The sequence below is a fragment of the Macaca thibetana genome, chromosome 15, assembly GCF_024542745.1.
Source record: "Macaca thibetana thibetana isolate TM-01 chromosome 15, ASM2454274v1, whole genome shotgun sequence".
Taxonomy (NCBI): Eukaryota; Metazoa; Chordata; class Mammalia; order Primates; family Cercopithecidae; genus Macaca; species Macaca thibetana.
This window is the reverse complement of record NC_065592.1, coordinates 87,531,494-87,552,986: the sequence shown is the minus strand read 5'-3', so window position 1 is coordinate 87,552,986 and position 21,493 is coordinate 87,531,494. Positions and strand designations below refer to the sequence as shown.

General features: G+C 39.4%; 1 protein-coding gene across 1 annotated transcript in view; it reads right to left on the bottom strand.

Moving 5' to 3' along the window:
• The window catches only part of OSTF1 (osteoclast stimulating factor 1), a 57,746-nt gene that overhangs the window by 6,482 nt on the left and 29,771 nt on the right, over positions 1-21,493 (bottom strand). Inside the window, exons 3-8 of the mRNA XM_050761975.1 lie at positions 12,915-12,965; positions 10,057-10,120; positions 8,870-8,923; positions 7,307-7,414; positions 6,317-6,366; positions 3,104-3,182 (exon numbers count right to left, since the gene is read on the bottom strand). Coding sequence (XP_050617932.1) covers positions 3,104-3,182; positions 6,317-6,366; positions 7,307-7,414; positions 8,870-8,923; positions 10,057-10,120; positions 12,915-12,965 — 406 coding nt within the window. The remainder of the gene's footprint in view (positions 1-3,103; positions 3,183-6,316; positions 6,367-7,306; positions 7,415-8,869; positions 8,924-10,056; positions 10,121-12,914; positions 12,966-21,493) is intronic.

Below are 21,493 nucleotides of genomic sequence, written 5' to 3'. Positions count from 1 at the left end.
AACTCTGGCCCAGAAGTAAACGTTCTCAAAACAACAAACTTTCTCATGCAGTATATTTGGCATCTTTAATCAGGAAGCTTGTTGCTGCACCTGTGATAACAATTAATTCCGAGCCTTTCCCTTCGAGTCCCTTTAGAATTGCATGTGAACTTTGCAGTGAGGAGTTTATGGTCCCTGTGGAGCTTAACTTCAATGAGCCCTTTGCTTACTCTTTTGCTCAAGAGGGTCTTTAGAAAAGACCAAGTGGGTAGTGCTTGAGGGGATTAATATTTTATATCTGTAAGCAGGTTCTCATGCAAATTAGCAGAATAGCAACACATAAAACCAAGAGGCAATTCATTATTCCCATAAGCCATCTTCTACCCACTTTTCCTTTGCCTTTATTGTGTTCAAAATTACATCAGAATTCATAAATACATTTGCATTGTTAAAGATTCAAAAAATACAAATGTATGCTGAACAAAAGCACAAGTCCCATTTCATCCCTTCATCTTCTACCTACTCCTAAGGTAACTATTCTTAACAAGTGGGCGTGAGTTCTTATCTCCCTTATCTGCATCAATGCATTCATACACATATTGATATAGACACAAAATCATACTACACGTATTGGTCTGTAATTTCATGTTTTTAAAACTTAATGTCTAATGGTACTGTTTTCTTAGCAATACATATATTTGTAACTCAACCATTTAAGTATTCCATTTTGTGGATGCTCCAAAATTTAATTACTCCTGTACTGATGGGTACTTAGGCTACTCCTAATTTTCATTATCTCAAACACTCCAGTGAACATCCTTGAACAACATCTTTGTTCACATGTATTTCTGAAGAATGATTTACTAAAAGTGGTATTGGAAAGTAAGGCTAAGTCCATTTTAAATTCTGCCAGCTACTGCCAGATTGCTTTTCATACTAGTCTCTAATGATCCTCTGAATTTATGTGGTATCAGTTGTAATATCTCCTTTTTCATCTCTGATTTTAAGATTGCTTTCCAAGAAGGCTTTAGGCCAAGCATGGTGGCTCACGCCTATAATCTCAGCAATTTGGGAGGCCAAAGTGGGTGGATCATTTGAGGTCAGGAGTTCAAGACCAGCCTGGCCAATATGGCCCATCTCTACTAAAGATACAAAAATTAGCCAAGCATGGTGGCGCATGCCTGTAATCCCAGCTACTTGGGAGACTGAGGCATGAGAATCACTTGAACCCGGGAGGCGGAGACTGCAATGAGCCAAGATTGCACCACTGCACTCCAACCTGGGCAATAGAGCTAGACTCAGTCTCAAAAAAACCAAAAACCAAAAACAGAAGGCGTTATCAGTTCATACTTTCTGCCACAGTGTAGGAAAGTGTCATTTTCTTTGCAACCACTTCCCCTTCAATAAACAAAAATAGGCCGACAGAGTAGCTCATCACGCCTGTAATCCCAGCACTTTGGGAGGCTGAGGCAAGCAGATCGCTTGTGTTCAGGAGTTTAAGACCACACTGGGTAACATGGCAAAACTGCCTCTACAAAAATTAGCCATGTGTGGTGGTGCACATTTGTAATTTCAGCTACTCGGGAGGCTGAGGTGGGAGAATCACTCGAACCCCAGGAGGCAGAGGTTGCAGTGAGCCGAGATCATGCCACTGCATTCCAGTCTGGGCCATAGAGTGAGACCAAGTTTCAAAAAAAAAAAAGAAAGAAAGAAGTGTCCCCAAATTTAAAGGCACAGAAATATTGCATCAAGAAAAAAAAATAGTATGTTTAATTAGTTATATAATGATCTTGTGTCAAAATCTTTCTCCTAAGCAGATCGTTCTATTCACAGTAGGGTTATATAAGAAATCTCATTCTCTCAGTGTGCTACAGGTCAAAAACTCCCGAGGGTTAACAGTTCTGTGACTAATCATATATTATGTTACACTTTAGAGCTCATAGACATGATTTCTATCAGAACAGGAAATATTCAGAGAGTGATGATAGAGAAGAAACACAACCATTTCCTGGGTCCCTTTAGATGAGCACTAATAGGAATATAATGTGATCCACATATATAATTTTTAATTTTCTAATAGCCACATTTGCAAAATGTGAAATTAATTTTAATTATATATTTTATTTAACCCAGCATGTCCGAAATGTTATCATTTCAACACATAACCAACACGAAAATTACTGTGATGTTTTACTTTTTGTTTCACTAAGTCTTTGAAATCTGGTATGCATTTTACACTTACAGCACATCTCAATTCAGATAGCCTCATTTAAAGGGCTCAGTTGTGCACGTGGCTAGTGGCTGCCATATTAGACATCAAAGTCCTCAGCAAACCCTTTACAGGGCCCTAGAGTGATTCTCATAGTGTCTGGCCTTTTAGACCTGGAGCTTACCTCACCAGCATACTTAAAATCTAAACCATTCCTATCATATATCCCACAATATTGCTCTGAGGATCCCTAATAAGGGTAATTCCATGACAAGTGTCTTGGGGACTCAAGCATCCTACATGATAGGCTTCTGGACTAGGGTACGGTATGGGTGGTCTGCCTGGCCTTCTCTAAGAGTAAACTAATATTTACAGGACAAATGGATAAAGGGATAGTCTGTTTATAACTTCACTGTTTCCCCTGACTTATAAAAACAGGGGATCAAGATATCCTCTCTCGTTCACTTTACATCTAGCACCTGCTCACCTCAAAGCAGGACATTGCAGCCACATCATTCTTGCTTATCCATCAAGACTTCCCTGTGAGAACAGGGGCCTCAGCAACTTTACTTATACAGCTTTCTCAGACAGGATCTCCCCAACACATGTGTACACACACATTCTTTGTTTCTAAGGCTCTATAATCCTGCAGAAATGTACAATACAGTTCTTACTAAAAGTAATATATGTAATGTTAAAGCTTGCCATGGTTTTAGTTTATATTAAAAACTAACACAAACCAACACCCAATAATTTCATTTTATCATAACTACTCCACGATATACAGGCAGAGCAAAGGTTAAACCCTATTCTGAAATAAGACTATTATTCTTCCTACCATTTCAAATGGCATAATTTGATATAGACTATTTTTCAGGGCAAGCAAAGACCAGATAAACTCAGCACAAACTTTACCTTTTGCCAGAAGCAACTGGACAATATCTGCATAACCCTTCCAGGCAGCAGCATGCAAAGCTGTGTCTCCCAACTTGTTCTGTAGTGATAAAAAGAGAAAGTACCATTTTTAAGATAGAGGGAATCTTAAATTATTATTTAGGTTTAATTTAACCCAATTAAACCTAAAATGGGAATGAAGTTATAGAATTCCAAAGAGAAAAGGAAAGGAGACTCAAGAGATGGGAGAGGAGTCATTTTTGGGAGATGGAATTGGACGGAGGAGTACAAGCTCACTTGGTGGAGCACGAGCTGAAAAGCAGATGCCTGCAGAGGGAGACCCAGGAGGAAGCAAGCAGATTTGAACATGCAGAAACCTGGCAAAAATGAGGAACTGGAGATTCCTGGAGGCATTAGGGCTGATATGAGGCATTGGTGGGAAAACAGAGATACTGGTTAAAAGTACTTATAAAAAGTAGAATCTCAGAACCTCTTCCCCTTCTCTTGCTGCCAGATGACCCAATAATGATGACAGATTTACTTGTTAATAAAGTAACCTGATAGTTTCCAAGTTCATGAATACTAGGTACAACAGAAGGTAGCAAAAGGCCAAACACTAAAAGCTGAGGGTTAGGTAAAAAACCTACAGACTGAACAGTAAGACCCCTCTCTCAGGTACCTTCACGTACCCCACTGCCCAGTGTGCACACACCCCAGGCAGGAGACTGGAGGGTTCCTCTGGTGAAGCAGTGCAGTCCCATGTGCAGGGGAGAGAAGGAGTGTACTTTCATTAGTATTTGGGTGTCACCTAGCGAAATAGCGAGGACCTCACCAGATCGCCCTATGGAGGAGCCCACCAGCCAGCAGACCTCACCAAGCACACACAGCTTCCAATCACACTTAAAAACGAATGGATAAGGGCCAGGTATGGTGGCTCATGCCTACAATCCCAGCACTTTGGGAGACCAAGGAGGGCGGATGACCTGAAGTCAGGAATTCGAGACCAGCCTGGCCAACATGGTGAAAGCCCGTCTCTACTAAAAACACAAAAATTAGCCAGGCCCGGTGGCAAAGGCCTGTAGTCTCAGGTACTTGGGAGACTGAGGCAGGAGAATAGCTTGAACCCGGGAGGCAGAGGTTGCAGTGAGCTGAGATTGCGCCACTATACTCCAGCCTGGATGACAGAGTGAGACACGATCTCAAATTTAAAAAATAATAATGAATGGATAGATAATGACATCAAGTGTTCATGGAAAGCCTACAATATTTTAGGAAAGACCAAAACAAACAAAATAAATGGATCTCAAAGGGAAAAAACACAGTACAGTGAATAGCCAAAAAATACAGTTTGAAAAGTTATACATATTATATCAGCAAGATACAAGATCATATTGTATCATGAAACAAGAAAAAGAAAGATACTACATAAAAGTAACAATCAGAGTAAAATAAGAGCTTATAACAGACAGAATTCTAAGAACGGCCCCCAAGGTTCCTGGCCCCCGGTATAGGCCCCCTCCTCTTGACTGCGAGTGAAAGCAGTGAATGTAATAGGCTATCACTCCTGTAATTAGGTTTCTAGTCAGCGGATGTTGAGTTCATCAAAAGGGACATTATCCCAGGTGGGCCTGACCTAACCAGGTGGGCCCTTAAAAACTAAAACCGATGAAGCAGCAGACAGACAATCTCCTTCTGGCCTTGAGGAAGAAAGCAAACAGCCATACTGTGAGCTGTCTACAGAGAGGGGCGGCCTCTAAAAGCTGAGGGCCTCAGCAGCACTACAGACACAAGAAAATCAATTCTTCCAGCAACCTAAATATACTTGGAAGCAGACCCCAAGCTCCAGATGAGAATCCAGCTCCAGCCAATACCTTGATTTCCACTTGGGAGACCCTGAGCAGAGAACGCAGCTATGCCATGCCCAGAATTCTGACGTACAGAAAGTAGAAGCTGCTAAGCCTGTGGTTGTTTGCTAGGCAGCAATAGAAAACTAATACAGAACTCTGCGGAATGAAAAAGATAACCAAAATAAAACAAAGGTGAGAATATCTCTGGGAAAAATTAAGAAAACTGAAGGTTCAATCCAAGAAGTCCAACATCCTACTAATCAGGCATTCCAGAACAAAAAGAACAAAGAAGGGTCAGATAAAAACCCTAAAAGAAATAATACAAGATAATTTTCCAGGCTGAAAGAACTCATCATAATCACTGGGAAGAGATGAACGCTAAGGCACATCATCATAAAATGTTAAAACACCAACAAAAAAGTAAATACTGTTAGCAAGAGAAAAAGCAGATCACACATAAAAGAAGGGGAATCAAAATGGCACCAAACCTCTCAACAGCAGCCCTGGAAACAAGAATGCCACAGGGCCATGCCTTCAAAATTCTGAGGGAAACTGTTTTTGACCTAGACTTCTGATCAGTCAAATAATCAATCCCAAGCTTCTCTTTCTCAGGAATCTACTTGAAGATGTTCTCTGACAAAAGAAACACAAGGGATCCAGAAAAATGAAGATGCAACATGGCAGAGAATGGAAGGGGTTCCCTGGAGGTCAGCAAAGGGCCACAGGGACCAAGTTGCTCAGCCTGGAGAATGATGGAGAACTTCAGGAAGTATGAGTCCAGGGAGAAAAAAGAAAGCTGTTGATGATCTTACACATTTTGGAAAAGTATTATATGTCAAGACTGTATAAAACAGTAGAGAAGTCACAGTGAGATAACAAAAAATGAGTTTTAAAAAGTCAATAAGTACAGAAACAAAAAAAAAAGGTTATATAAGCAGTGAACACTATTTAGACACCCATAATAAAGTAAACGTCATATAGTAATATAACCAAAAACTGTGATGAAGTGCATTGAGGAGCAGAGGACAGGCTGGGTGCTGGGGTGCTGAAAGATGAGAGCTGGGGCAGTGACAAGCTTAACCCTTCACATACCCAACAGGAGGCCAAAGTACACATGAAGATAACGCACAGAGAGATAGCTCCGTCAGCCTATTCCTTGGTAAGACAAAGGTAAGTACACAAAGAAAGAGCTAAAAGCTGAAAGTGACATCTGAGGAGGAGTGGGTTTGGCACTTGGGGCTGTGGACAATTTGAATTTTAGTGCAATTATAATTTTTAAATTATGCGCTTGTAGTATTTTGACAATACTTCACATGCCCATAAGTTGCTCTGTACTAAAGAGAACAAGCAGGTATGTGTTAAATAATTTTCAGATAAGCAGTCTTACCTGCTGGTTCAGTTCAATATTTGGTTGAGTAAATAGCATTTCTACTATATCTGAAATTCAAAGAGAAAAGATACTTTTTTAAGAATTAAAATTAGAAGCCTGACAAATCTAGGTACAATAATTTTATAAAAGCGAGATTCTTTAGAAGAACCTTCAAGAAAATGTTAACACATTTTCTAAAATTTATAAAATAGAAAAACTTAAGAATCTAAAAAGTGGAATTATTTAGGAAAATACACTTTTTCTAATAGTTTTGGCTTTTGCATTTTCATATGACACAGGAATATTTTTACATTCATTATAATACTTTTCATTCATATAACTAACATGTTTATTAGCTGAAATAAGATAAGCATCTTTTTAGGAGACAGTTACAAATTTTCCTTTGGCACTGCTATTTAATTTGTTGAGATCTTCATTTCTTATTGTTGTTGAGTTTATTTCCTTTGTTATAGAGAGACGTAGAAAAGCAGTGGGTAATACATTTTTGGCCAGGAAAAAATACATCTAAAAATTCACTTTGTCATTATTATTGATTATAACAGAAAAAGTATCAATGGAATCGCTAACTTAGGCAAATGTTGGCTTTCTCTTGAATCTAATAGTTTGCATGAAACTTAAAATGCAAATCATAAAAGCAGACCTTGTGAAAAGCTAAGCTAGGGAGCCAATTCTGATCTTTTCTTCTGTAAGATTAGACAGCGGTTTTGTTTTGATATTACTGCTGTTTTCCAGTAACCTTTCTAAGCCTGAGAGAGGAAAGGAAGTGTCCAGTCTTTCAAGCGAGAGGGGCCCATGCGGACAGACTGGCTGACCACACTCTACCCACTGTTCTACAGAGCTTCCAGGAACAAGGCTTTTGGCCGCTGTTCTAAAGGATTCAAAAACAATAGCCAATGCTTTTTCTTTCTCATTTTTTGCAAATCTGGCTCCCGTAGGTGAAACATATTTTCAGCAGCATAGAAACATATAACAAACAAAATGGAATACCTTTGTGACCCCCGTGGCAAGCCCAGTACAAGGCAGTGCTTCCAGCTTTGTCTAAGCCATTAACACCCACTCTGTTGTCCAAACACTCTCTCAACCAGCTCAAGTTGCCTGAAAGAATTTTACATTTACAAAAACACAAGAAAAAAAGCTTTCACTTTTTATTTTGCTTTTAAATAAATTTCATTGTTTCATTCTGCACAAATTTCCATTTGCAATGGATTAATCAGTAAGTAGTAAATTAAGACCTGCCCATTAATGCATTTATTATGGTACATTTTGACTTCCAGGTTATTAATGTAAAGTATTAACATCAATGTTTCTAATGATAGGTTAATGGGAAGAGTTGCCTAAATGGGTATACTTAAGGTATTTCTATTCTGTTAAAAAATATATATATGTGTGTGTGTGTTTGTATGTGTATATACATATATTATTTTTTCTTTGTGAAATTCTGGAAATTGAGGAAAAAACAATCAAACCTAAGAACAAGCAGATACTATTCATATTCATATTTACAATGCATCTTCAGTTCCTATAAGAAAGGCTAAATAACCTACTCAAAGCTGCTGCTCTTATATGCTAAACTATAACTATTAATTTAAAATCCTCAGGCTAATGTCCCAAGTATCTAATTTACAAAGAATTTTTAAAATGTCAGTTTACTCCTTTTACTTTTTCACAATCCTAACCAATAATTTCCTTGTGTACATTCAGATTTCCAAAAAATCTAAAAATTGAATGAAATGGAGCTCACTGAGGCTTTACAAAAACTCCCCATTATCTATAGCAGGGTTTCTTGGCAGCAACCCCATTGGCATTTGGGGTTGGATTTATTGTGGGGGTGCTCCTGTGTGCTGTAGGATGTGTGGCAATAACCCCTGCCTCTCCCCAAAAGATGCCAGTAACATCCCTCCAGTCATGACAGTCAACACGTCTCCAGATATTGCCAAATATCCTCAGGGTTTGTGAAAGAGGAATCACCCCTAGCTGAGGACTACTGATCTACAGAATAAAGCCCAAGACAAGATTGACAGTTGTTTGGTCAAGGATCCTCCCCAGGTTCATCCCTGTTGTTATGCCCTCCCTGGCCAAGTGCTCACCACACCAATGCTCTCCTAAATGCTGTACCCACCAGACCGTTCCATTCTTCTGCCCTCCAGTTACCCACCCTGGCCTCTACAGCCTGTTAAACACATTTCAATTACTGTACTTATCATACCATATTTTAATGATCTGTTACATCTCTCTCTCCCCTGCCAGATGTTGAGCTTTGGAAGTCACAGACCATGTCTTTCGACTTGCGTCTCCCCACAACAGTGTTTCTTGATTGACATTTTAAAATTAAAATCACACTGCTCTAGGGTAATAGATGTTGGGACAGACTGTCTCTGGGGAAGGCAGGGATTTAACTGAGAAGGTGCAAAGGGAACTTTATAGGATGGTAGAAATGTTCCAGATCTTGATCTGAGTGTTGGTTACATGGGTGTATGCACTTGTCAAAACTAATTGAAATCCGTGCATTTTACTGTACTGTATACCTCAGTCAAAAAGAATCACACCTACCTCTTTTTGCTGCTTCATGCAATGGATTGTCAATAGATTCTGCCTGCTCAGCCACTAGATTGAAAATAAAAAGTGTTAGCCCAATGTTGAATTACCACACAAATGATTTACTGAAGCCACTCATTCACCACAGTCCCCCAGCTTCAGGAGTACCAGGGCCTTCAACACAGTTTCCTTTACTTAATGTGGATAAAAAGTAACAGAAAATCAAATGGATAGTTCTTGCATTAAATGAAGCTGAATTAGGTGTTAAGGGAAAGGAAGCCAGGCAATAACGCAATAACCTAGTAATTAACTGGAAGTATAAACAAAAACAAACAAACCTGCATACCTGAGTTGAATGCATACTTGATATTACTCAAGTATTCAATAAACAAAGCACAAAAATGCAAAAGAAAGCATTTGATGTTCATTTTTACATTTTGTAGATCACTCTGCTTTAAAGATGCCTAAAAGTAATTTTGAGTCTCTTGTGTGTATTTATGTAGGAGTGGGTGGCGGGGGCATTATTTTGCTTCCTGTATTCAGAAAGAACCATCAGCACAGCTACCTGCCTCTAAAAGAAGATGTGTTCACTGCTGTCCTAGAATCAGTAGGGAGTGTTATTAGGAAATGGAAGAAAAAGGATTAAAACTCAGGAGCCTTGTTTATCAATTCTGTGCTCTTTTGACTTTATTCTGCTGACAACTAAATAAGTGTTTTGTCCATTTGTCCCACTTGCAGCTAGAAGCAGCTTCATGGCGGGAGCCGTGTCTCTCCTCTCTCAAGGTCCCCAGACTGCCACGATAAGCATTTAATGAACGTCACTGCCCCGAACATGAATTAACAAGGTCGTGTTACTCCATCACAAAAGAAAGGGCTAGTCTAAGAAACGATCTGCAAGATTGAGTTTATCAGCATTAAAAACAATTGTTTTAGGAGCTGAAGAAAGTAAAACCATAAGCGTTCTCGGAAACCTTGGGTTAAGAATGCTATAATGCTTTCTCTTAGGCCACACAGTCAGGCTCAAGCACATCTGGTGGTCATGACCAGTTTATTAACAGGAGGCTCATGGAATGGAAAATGTCCGAGACTGACAGTGACTCCATTGCCTTCTCAGCCACAGCAGCAAGCAGAAAAGCCTCAAGAACCAAAAAAATTCCAAGTGAACGAAGAATAGCTGAATAAAACCACTCAGCAACACTTACCATAGTTGCTTGGAATTAGTCCAGTCCTGCCTTTGGAGGTGCCTTTCCACCAGTTGGTGTCACTCTGGTAAAAGAAGAGTTAAATTAAGCGGTGTGAAATCCAGACTGCATTCATTCACTTTTCAAATTATTTGGCTCCTAGGGAGTACCTGTTCTACAAAATGTCCGTCAACCCTACCCACACTGTCAAGTTTCCTCACAGCCTAGCTGTGGGTGTCCGTCTCCCTTACCACTAAGTCACAAATAAATGTGCATCTGCCTGCAACAAATGGAATACGTTTCATGACAGAGTCCCAACAAACAAACAAATCAGAGATGATACGAAACAGAAGAAAACAAATTACGCTAGTTTAGACTAGCTATATGATTTTGTGTCCACAGTTTCATTTCTCTTAGCTCCGAGATAATATTTTTTATGGGGGAGGAAGTTCTAAAGATCTCTTTATATTATCTTCATTTTGGGGGTAACTTTTTACTATAGAAAAATTTAAACTTATAAAAAAAGAGAACAATGTAACGACCTTATATATACCCATTTCCCAACTGCACAAATTATTTCTTAATGATCAATATTGTTTCATATATGCCCCCACGACCTCACTCCCCTCCTGCATTATTTTAAAATAAATTCTAGACATCATATTATTTCATTTGTAAATATTTCAGTATGTATCTCGGAAAGATACATACTTTTTGAAAGACAATTATAATGCCATTATCACAGCTTAAAAGTTTTTTCCAACAATACTCAAGGTCAATACTCAAATTTCCCAACTGCCCCATAATTTGGGATTCAAATAAGGGCTATACAATATGATTGATTTGTCTTTTAAGTATCTTTTAATCTAAAGGTTGTCTCTCCATTCTTTTTTATCTCTTAGAAATATATTTGTTGAAGAATCCAGTTGGTTTGTCCTGTAGTTTCAACCTCTATGGATTTTGCCTGTTGTATCCCTGTGTTATCATTAAACATGTTCCTCTGTTCCCTGTATTGCCTATAAATTGGTCATTCGTTCTAGAGGTTTAATTAGATTCAGCTTCAATGTTTTTTGGCAAAGCTATTTCCTAGGCAGTACTGATTTCTTCCATTGGGAAACGCGTACTATCTAGTCGGCTTCTTTTCATAATGTTGGTAGCCTTTGATGATCATTGTCTAGATCCACTATTTCCTGGGGGCTGCAAGATGGTGACATGCTAATTCTATCATTCCTTCTTCATTGAAATAACCTGAATACCTCTTCAAACAAAAACTTCCTCATCAACTCTCAGGTTGCCCAGATAAGAAATTCATAAAGAAAACACAGAATAAATGGGAATTCTTCCCCTTAACGGTTGTCAGAATAAAAACCTGGTTTCCTAGCATTCTCTCATGCTGACCAATGAGATTTGTTCAGAAGTAACATTAGGAACTCATAAATTTAAATGTATTGAATATGTTTCAATTCTTGAAAGTTGTTGCCCTAATTGATGCTCAAATTGTCCTATCTTTGGCCAGTGGGAGTCTCTTCAAGTTACTTCCCAAGTCCTTTCATTATGACCCTACTGTCTTTGGGAGCTTCCATGGTTTCTAATAAGAGGATGTTCTGGGTTTATCTTGTACCTCTGCTGCCCCTGAGTTGGTACTAACCATTTCTCAAAGAAGCCTGTTCGTTTCAATGGAAAATAACATATTATTATTGGGTTGGTCATTTTTCCTAGGCCCTTTCAAAGAACACAGCAGGGAATATTTTCGTTTTATTTTAGATAAAATACAATGTGATCCTTCCAATTCAGATGAAGGAATACACAGCTTTTCTTAAACTGTCATTAATCTTATATCTGTCATTAATCTTGTATCCTTTTTGCCATGCTGAAAATCCGTTAGCAACATCACCGACCTAATGACTCATTTGCTCTAAACCACAATACACATGCAACAATCTCACACTTAGCAATACCAACATTTCCCTAACAAAGGCATGATTTAAATCAATTTACCCTTTTTTGGCCAGTTCTTTTTGTCCTTCATATATATATTCTTCATATGTATATATATGTTCTTCATATATATATTCTTCATATATATATGTTCTTCATATATATATTCTTCGTATATATGTTCTTCATATATATATTCCTCATATATATATATATCCATATTCTACTATGGATGTTCAGTCAAATTGCTGAGTTTTAAACTTGGAATATTTCCTCTCTGTGTGGTTATGTCAATTACCAGAGTACAATTAAGGTCATTTGATTCATTCTGCTTTTAATTTTTAGGGATTGCTTTTTACTCCAATTTTTAACTATGTCAAGGTTTACATCAGTTCAAAGTCAAATCCACAAAACAAGGTATAATTTCCCAAAAAGTCTATCTTCCATCTATGTCCATTATACCCTATTTCCCTCCCTCCACCTAGAGAAAGGATATTTACTCTTCACAGAATAAAACTAAATTTTACTTCGCAACTCATCTTTCAATTTTTTATTCGAAATTGAGAAAAACAAGGGTCTGCGTGTGTGTGTGTATACATACACTCTCACCCTTTCCTAAAAAGTGAGGATATACTATCTATATTTTCTCACTTTGCTTTTTTTTCACTTAAATCACTTCATAATAGCATATAGAGATATTCCCCATTTCTTTCTATAGCTGCATAATATTCTGTTTGTCGATAGACCAAAGCTTATTCAACTCTTTTCCTATTGATGGAGATAAGGGCTACTTTCAATCTTATGCTACTATCAATTGTGCTAAAATGAACAGACTTGTACATATGTATTTCTGTGTACATATACATTTAAATAACTTACAATGTTATAGCTACATAAAACAGTCTTTATATGTGGTATTACAAGATATTATCTGGACTTACCATGTCAGTAATGTAGATAATATCACCTTCCTCAAAGTATAATTCATCTGGCTAGAAGAAAAAAAAAGTTTGACTCCATGTGATTTTTCATGAATTAGAATATAATCATTATATAGATTCAAAATTCTATCATATTCTAATAAATAATGTGGTTTTATACACTTAAATCAGCACATAAGCCATATAATAAAACACTACTGAAAAATTAATACATGAATAGATTTTTTCCCATGATGAACTTCAAAGAATTACATATATAAAGATTCTCCAACACATCTTGTATTCTTCTACAACCAAAGCAAAACATTTGTATATCAAAATAGAATATTAATAAAACTTCTTCCTTGTAGAAATTCTAAAAGGTGTTTTTTTTTTTTCATAAAAAGATAAATGTCTAGAATTAGAATCATGAAAAACAGCCAGAAGCTTGGCTTTCTCTTAAACAAGGCCTCAATCCTGGAACACTTTAAGATCAACATCTGCTATCTGCTTATTACGAGAAAATCATTGTCCTAACTCTTCATGTTCAGGGAGAATGAACATTTTCTGTATGAGAAAAGTTAATATGTAATTCAACCATGAATAAGGCTAAAGAGCTAAAAGATATGAAGCAGTAACTCAGGCAGTCCAGAAACCCCAAGCAGCTCTAAGGAGTTGGCTAATTACACCAACCATATGTGCTCTGGCCCGTACCAACCAAATGTTCTAAAAACTTTCTGAGGCCAGGTGTGGTGGCTCATGCCTGTAATCCCAGCACTTTGGGAGGCCGAGGCAGGTGGTTCATGAGGTCAGGAGTTCAAGACCAGCCTGGCCAAGATGGTGAAAATCCGTCTCTACTAAAAATACAAAAATTAGCTGGGTGTGGTGGTGGATGCCTGTAATCCCAGCTACTCGGGAGGCTGAGGCAGAGAATTGCTTGAACCCAGGAGGCAGAGGTTGTGGTGAGCCGAGATTACGCCACAGCACTCCAGCCTGGGTGACAGAGCGAGACTCCGTCTCAAAAAAAAAAAAAAACAAAAAACAAAAAAACCTCTCTGAATAAAGATACACATTTTAAACATCTTTTCCCCATTAGTAGATAACACTTGCCGTGACTTTATAAGTAAGTAGGGTGATGCCTACTGAGAGCAAATTTCAGATATTAGGAAATATTTACATCATCATGGTGGATGAAAAATGTAGGACACAAATTTCACATGTGATAAGAACACAACTATGCATTAAATAGACACAGAAAAATTTCCAAATTCTGTCATGAGCATGTGTTGCTTTCATAGTTTAGGTGGGAAAAATACTATTAAAAGAAAGGCTCTGATGTTTGTGATTATAATTACTATTCCATATAAATCAAATTTATGCTAGTGAAAATTACTTCACCCAGCCAGGTGTGGTAGCTCACGCCTGCACAATTCCTGCACGTTGGGAGGCTGAGGTGGGCAGATCACTTGAGGACAGGCGTTCGAGACCAGCCTGGGCAACATGGTGAAACCCCGTGTCTACTAAAAACACACGGGGTTTGTGTGTGTTTTTGTGCCAGGTGTGGTGGTGCACACTTATAATCCCAGCTACTCAGGAGGCTGAGACATGAGAATCACTTGAACCTGGGAGGGAGAGGTTGCAGTGAGCTGAGATTACACCACTGCACTCCGGCCTGAGCGACAGAGCGAGACTCTGTCTCAAAAAATTTTTTTAATATTTCATCCATTCATTTTTCCATTTGTTTACCTCCTCTCAGTAGCAGACTAGGGCAGCAAATATGATTCTGCACTAGTAATTTACTTAGTTTTAAGGCTGATCTACATTCTTACTATAACTATTTCTCCATGAATGTAAATTAAGGCTATTATCAGCCATAACATGCTTTAAGCAACCATAATACAGGAAAATATTTAGATGCATTAAGCATTCAAATATAAAAATTAGCAAACGATTATTATTGATGCCCCCAAATGGCTAAAGTCCTTTAAAAGGTAACTTTCTGAAACATATATTGCTTTTATACTTTGATTTGCACAGACTAGTCTGACACATAGCACAAACTATGGAAAATTGGTTATATGTACTAGACCTTGTGACATACATTTTGATATTATTTGAAACAAGTTTTTACTTTTTATTTTTGTTGCTTGAATTTGGGAAAAAAGAAATTAATAACCACTAATATTCTCTCAAACCTGTCTCTACAATGTTCTGATGATCAATGATCACTATTACTACCAATATGTGATAGATATAGAAAGTGATTAGGTAAAGAAACTATTTCCTTTAGTATTTATTTTGATGCAAACCGGATTACTCCCAGAGAGGCCAGAAAGATGGCTCTCTCCCCACCACAGCATCCCAGTTGGACTCAGCAACCACCACCACTCACCCCCACAACATTAAGGTTGGCCTTTGTTGACAATTTTAACCCCATCTGACTCTCCTTTAGATGGTGCTAAGGCCTGGGAGGGGAAAATGCAGGAAGAAGAGTATAAGGAAAATAGGACATGTGGACAGCAACATTTTCCTGGAGCAACTTTTCATTTCCTGGAACTTGAAAGAGTTCAATGCCATGAAGAGGTCTGTCCCATCTTTGAGCCGTCCCGGGCTATTCTTACTGAGCACGTCTCCCAAAGTTAATCTCACTCAGTTATGTCTTACAATAAATCCTCCTCAAACAGTACTGTCAAGAAGTTAAGAAGTCATCTTTCCCTACAGTTTTACCCTCCTTCTAAAAATCACAAAAGTCACGTCTCCCTAAATTTCCATTTAATAAAACCACTCACCCTTTAAACAAACAAAATACATTATGAAAAAGTACCAAACAAATAGCTTTTAAAAACAAAGCACACACACACACACACACAATCATGGTAATGACTCTTTCTTATAAAAACAAGCAATAAATGAGGGGGAATAGGGAGTAACTGTTTAATGGGTACAGGCTTAATCTGTAGGATGATGAAAATGTTTTAGAACTACACAGAGGTAATGAATTGTAAATGTACTAAACACCACTGAATGATTCACTTTAAAATGGTTAATTTGGAAATAAGCCAGGCACAGAAAGACAAACATCGCATGTTCTCACTTACTTGTGAGATCTGAAAATCAGAACAATTGAACTCATGGACATAGAGAGTAGACGTATGGCTACCCGAGGCTGGGAAGGGTAATGGGAAAACCTGGGGGGAGATTGGGATGGTTAATGGGTACAAAAAAAATTTAAGAAGAAATAATAAGACCTATTATTTGATAGTACAATGGGATAACTATAGTCAATAATAATCGTACATTTTAAAATAACTGAAAGAGAATAATTGGAAAGAGTATAATTGGATTGTCTGTAACACAAAGGACAAACACTTGAGGGGATGGATACTTAATATCCCATGATGTGATGATTCCACATTGCACGCCTGTATCCAATCATCTCATATGCCTCATAAATATATACTCCTACTATGTACTCATAGAAATTAAAAATTTTAAAAATGGTTAATTTTATGTGAATTTTACCTCAATTTTTTAAAAAAAGTATTAAGGCCCAAAATAGTTAAAACTCTTAATGTCTTTCAAGTAATTCTTGTCCTCTGTGGTTTGGGAAAGTGCATCATTTGAGAAAGACCACTGAGCACCAGTCGCTTCGATACCTCTCAGTGCTATTTCGGTTTTTGAATTAATGGCTGCCGTTCAATAGTGGTGTCTGCCACAAGCCGCCCATTAGGTCAGACTTGTTTTTCAACGGAGGCAACGAGAACAGGCAGTCCATTTCAGTCAGGCAAAAAGTGACCTCATTTTTTCATCCCGAGAAATTACAGTCGACAGTTTATTCTCTTTTAATCCATAGCTCCCAGACACAGAAGGCTACTGCTCGTAAAATATCTTCTTCCAAAGAAACCAGGGACACGTTTTCCTAATCTAGCTAAGTCTACTAAATTCTTCGCAGTGTTGGTGGCAGTACATACAACACGGTAATTTCATGGTTTTAAGAACAGATTTCACCTGCAATATTCACATTTTCCATTAAGAAACCACTAGCAGGATACCTGATGTAAATTGTTCAACGAGCATCTACTTTTAAATTCCCAGCATCATAGTCAGGGAACAGAAATGGGAAAACAGTAACATAATGAAGTATGCACTTCCCCATTTCCAGCTTGTTCTTTGTTTTTTAACTACATTCCTCCTTTCCTCTCTCCTTGAAGAACAAGGTATCAGAATAAGAAAGCTATTGTCCACTGGGATGTTACAGCAAAGAGTACACACTTAGTAACATATATTCCCATTCCCATTCCATATATTCTTGGTAACATATAATTCCCAAGGCATTAATTTTGTTGGTTTATGCAAATATACTTTATGAAAAGTTTAGAAAAACTGATATACTTTTGAAATTTTTCAGATTTGTTAGTCTGAAGCCCTCAAACTTCATAAAAAGAGAAAACAAATTCTCCACAGATGTTTTTATTTAACACTTTATTGTCTATATTATGTGCTACATACTGGTCTGGGCATTCAGAAATATTAACTAATTTGCTCCTCACCAACAACACTACATGAAGTGGGTGCTATTCTTATCATCATGTTATAGATGAGAAACCTGTCCAAGGCGATAGAGCAGGTACATGGTAGAACCTGCACTTGAACTCTAAGTCAGATTGCGGAGTCCCTGCTCTTACCCACCACCTATGCTTTCTCTCATACAAAAGGCATCACACACAGCCATTATTGGCCATCATGGTGTCATGACCAGATTAAAAGCTGGCCGCCTTGGAAAATACCTGTCTCTATCCACTCCCAACTCCCCCACCCCTATAGTGCAGTACAACAAAACCAATGGCAGCATATTTTACTTGCAAAGTATACTTGACCTCATTTAGTCCTCACAACTCACTAGGCTTGGCTGGGTCATGGATACAATCTCTATTTCACAACCAGGCTTAGAGAAGTTAAAGAATCTCTGAAAATCAGCGTGAGTGGCAGGGCTGGGCTCCTACCTCAGCTCTTAGATTCCCAGTCTCCTTCCTCTACACGTGGCTCTATTAACCTAGTGCAGCCCAGCAGCTTTTACATGACAGAGCAGGGTCCTGCTGGTTTCCCTTTGGAAATCAATGCACCTCAGCCACACAGGAAATTCTGTTCTCTCCTCATTAGTCTGTCTTGACACTCGTCAATCCAGTCCAGCCAGGTCTGTGGTTGACACTTTATTGAAAGGAGCTGGGTGAGAAAAAAGAACCAAATGGGGCTGGGTGGTGCCAAGACACCCCTGCCTTTAGGCAAGACAGATGAGAAATGGGTTGGCAAGAAGAACCAGGAGCTACCTAGCGTTCTTCCGGTTCAATGGATCCCCAAGACTGGGGTTGGGCATTGCTGTCCCCATCTCCTGAGGGGGAACAGGAGCTTAACACTGGACCCAGGCCTGCCTGGGGGGCTGCACATGCCAGCAATGTCCCTCAGAGCCCACCTCAGCCTTTCAATATTGCCTGGTCCCAGTGACTTCGAGGAGGCCAGGTCAGCTTGGGATATGCTGTGGTGTATCTATCCCTCCAGAGGAGATGGCTGCTGGTCAGAGGGGAGAAAGACCAAACAGCTTCCAACAGAAATTCTCATTCAGAAAAAGAAGGTAAGACAAATCTAGTTCTGGAATGATATTCAAAATTTAACAATGGGTATGGCATGGCACTTTACCAGTCAGGAAGGCCTGTGGGAGCTAGAGGCTGCCTGCTGTGCCAGATGCTACCCACTTCATACCGGGATTGAAGGGAGCTGAACAGGGGAGAAATATGGCGGCAACAGGGCTTGAGGTGGTCATTACTGACTGTGGCCTACAATCCTTGGGACTAAAAATATTAAAAATACAACATTTTAAATATTGAATATTTTTTAAAGCCTAATGAATTAAATGTATATTCTCCTGTATATTCAATCATAACTAAGATCTTTTTAAAAGCAGTGGAGAAACTCCATTTTGGAGTAGAACTGGAAGTAAATAAATCAATACACAACCCATCAAAAATATCTGTTAAATGTCTACTAATACAGCAACCACTATTCCGTCAATAGTAACAAGTACTCCTTAATAGTAGCAATAGCAGCTTTATGCAATTAATCTCATTTAATTCTCATTAAAACCTGGTGGGACTATTATTATCCTCACCTTACAGATGAGAACACTGTGACAGAGAGGTTCGGTAATTTCCTCAAGGTCACACAGCTGCTCAAGAAGTGGAGCCAGTCCTGAACCCTAGTGTAGGCTCTGAACCTGGTGCTACCCTGCTTCTTCAGATGCCGTGCCTGTGAGCAGGACTGCAATACCAAGTGTGGAAGTTCAGAGGCGGGAGAGGCAGTCCACCTCCAGCTGGGGTGGTCAGAAAAGTCTTTACAGAAGAGGAAGTATGTAATGTGAGCTTGGAAGGGACAGGGCCATGGGTCTAGAAAGGGTTGAGAGATAGGTTCTGCTGTGAGTCACCTCCAGACGGGATAGTTCAAGAACAGGAAGGAGCAGAGCACAGCGGGGCTGGAATAGGGGCTGGACTATAGAGGACGACACCTTTAGTCAAATAAAAGATTGAAGCAGGAGGTGGCAGCAAAGCCACCTTTGAGGAAGGCCAATCTAGCTCAGACTACACAGATGGAATGGAGGAGCTAAGTCTGTAGGTGGGAAGTGAGGAAAGGCATAACCAGGTCATGAGGAAGCAAAGGGGAAGGAGGAGGTTGGTGAGAAAGGACAAAGGCGGGGACAACGAAGCATACTAAGAGAGGAGAGAGTCAGGAGTCACCTCAAGCTTCAAAACAAAGTAAATGCAGGTCCTATTCTAGATTCACAGAGGCAGCAGAGAATGGTCTATTCATTGAGTGGCCCAGGCTGGCACCTGACCACCCCTAACCTCTCTCACTCTTATCCCTCTTAGGGTCATGCAACCAACCAGGACACAACTGATAAGGACAAGCCGAGGCATAAAATGACAGCGCTCCCTGTGAGCAGGGCTTAAAGACAACAGTCCTGGGCCTCACACTTCCCTGTTATGGGCTCTCTGTGTCCTCTCCCTACCTCAAATTCTTACGTTAGAGTCCAAACCCCTAGTACAGATGCCCCTGACATATGATGATCCAACTTAACAATTTGTCAACTTTACGATGGGCTTATCGGGGTATTAAATGCATCTTTGACTTACGGATTTTTTTGTCTTACAATGAGTTTATTGGGTTCATCATAAGTTGAAGAGCATCCGTACTTCCAAATATGAGTGTATTTGGAGATAAGGACTTTAAAGAGTTAATTAAGTTAAAATGAGGTCTTTAGGGTGAGCCCTAATTCAATGACTCACATCTTTATAAGAAGAGGAGATGAAAACACAGACATACGGGGAAAGACCATGAGAAGATGTGGAGAGAAGTACGACATCTAGAAACCAAAGAGCAAGGCCTCAGAAGAAACCAACCCTGCAGACACTTTGATCTCTGTCTTCTAGCTCCCGGAATTGTGAGAAAATAAATTTCTTTTGGTTAAGCCACCCAGTCTGTAGAACTTTGTTATGGCAGGCTCAGTAAACTAACACTACCCACTCCCAATCCCTCACCAACACAGGAGAGTTGTCAGTGGAATCTCTTGGTCAGAAGAATAAAAACCCCACCTTTCTTGTTCCAGAAACATTTCGTGGACAAACTCTTGGGAGAACTGTCTGAATATGCACACTCCCATGTTAGTCTATTAGTGGCTACCATTTTTTGGTGCTCACCATGTGGTAGGCCTTCAATATTCACCCCACTCCACGCTCACGGCATGGTGCCACTGCAGAATGGTATCCCTATTTTCACATGAGGAATCAATGGCTGTGAGGTAAGAACATTCATGCAGTAAGTAAAAGACAGATTTGGGATTTGAAGTCAGGCCCTGGCCTGATGGCAGCGAACTGATGTTCAGTGTCACTTGCTCTGTGTGACCTTCTGAGTTGCCTCTAACTTTGGGGACAGTGGGGTCTGGGACAAACCCAGATGAAGCTGGCAGCAAGCGGACTGCCCACAGAGAGAAAGCTCTGGTCCCTAGCATATATGAGAGAAAAGTCAAGGATAGCAGGTTTCTCCTTGATACGGTTTTGCTGTGTCACCACCCAAATCGCACCTTGAATTGTAGGTCCCATAATCCCCATGTGTTGTGGGAGGGACCTGGTGGGAGATAACTGAATCATGGGAGCAGTTTCGCCCATACCGTTCTCGTGGTAGTGAATAAGTCTCACAAGATGTGTTGATTTTATAAGGGGTTTCCCCTTTCACTTGGTTCTCATTCTCTCTGTCTGCTGCCATGTAAGACATGCCTTTGCCTTCCGCCATGACTGTAAGTCCATTAAACCTCTTTTTCTCTATAAATTACCCAGTCTCAGGTACGTCTTTATCAGCAGAGGAAAAATGGACTCATACACCCCTTCTCCCCGAGAAACCTTCTTGATTTCTTTCCTTTCCCTCCTGTCTCAACTCCCTGCTTCACCATCTAGTCACTCCTGTATCAAAACCATCTACTCACCTCCAATCTTACCCAGAGCAAAATCGAAATGAGATCCACAGGCCCTAAATGCTTTGCCCTTCCAGTTCACCCC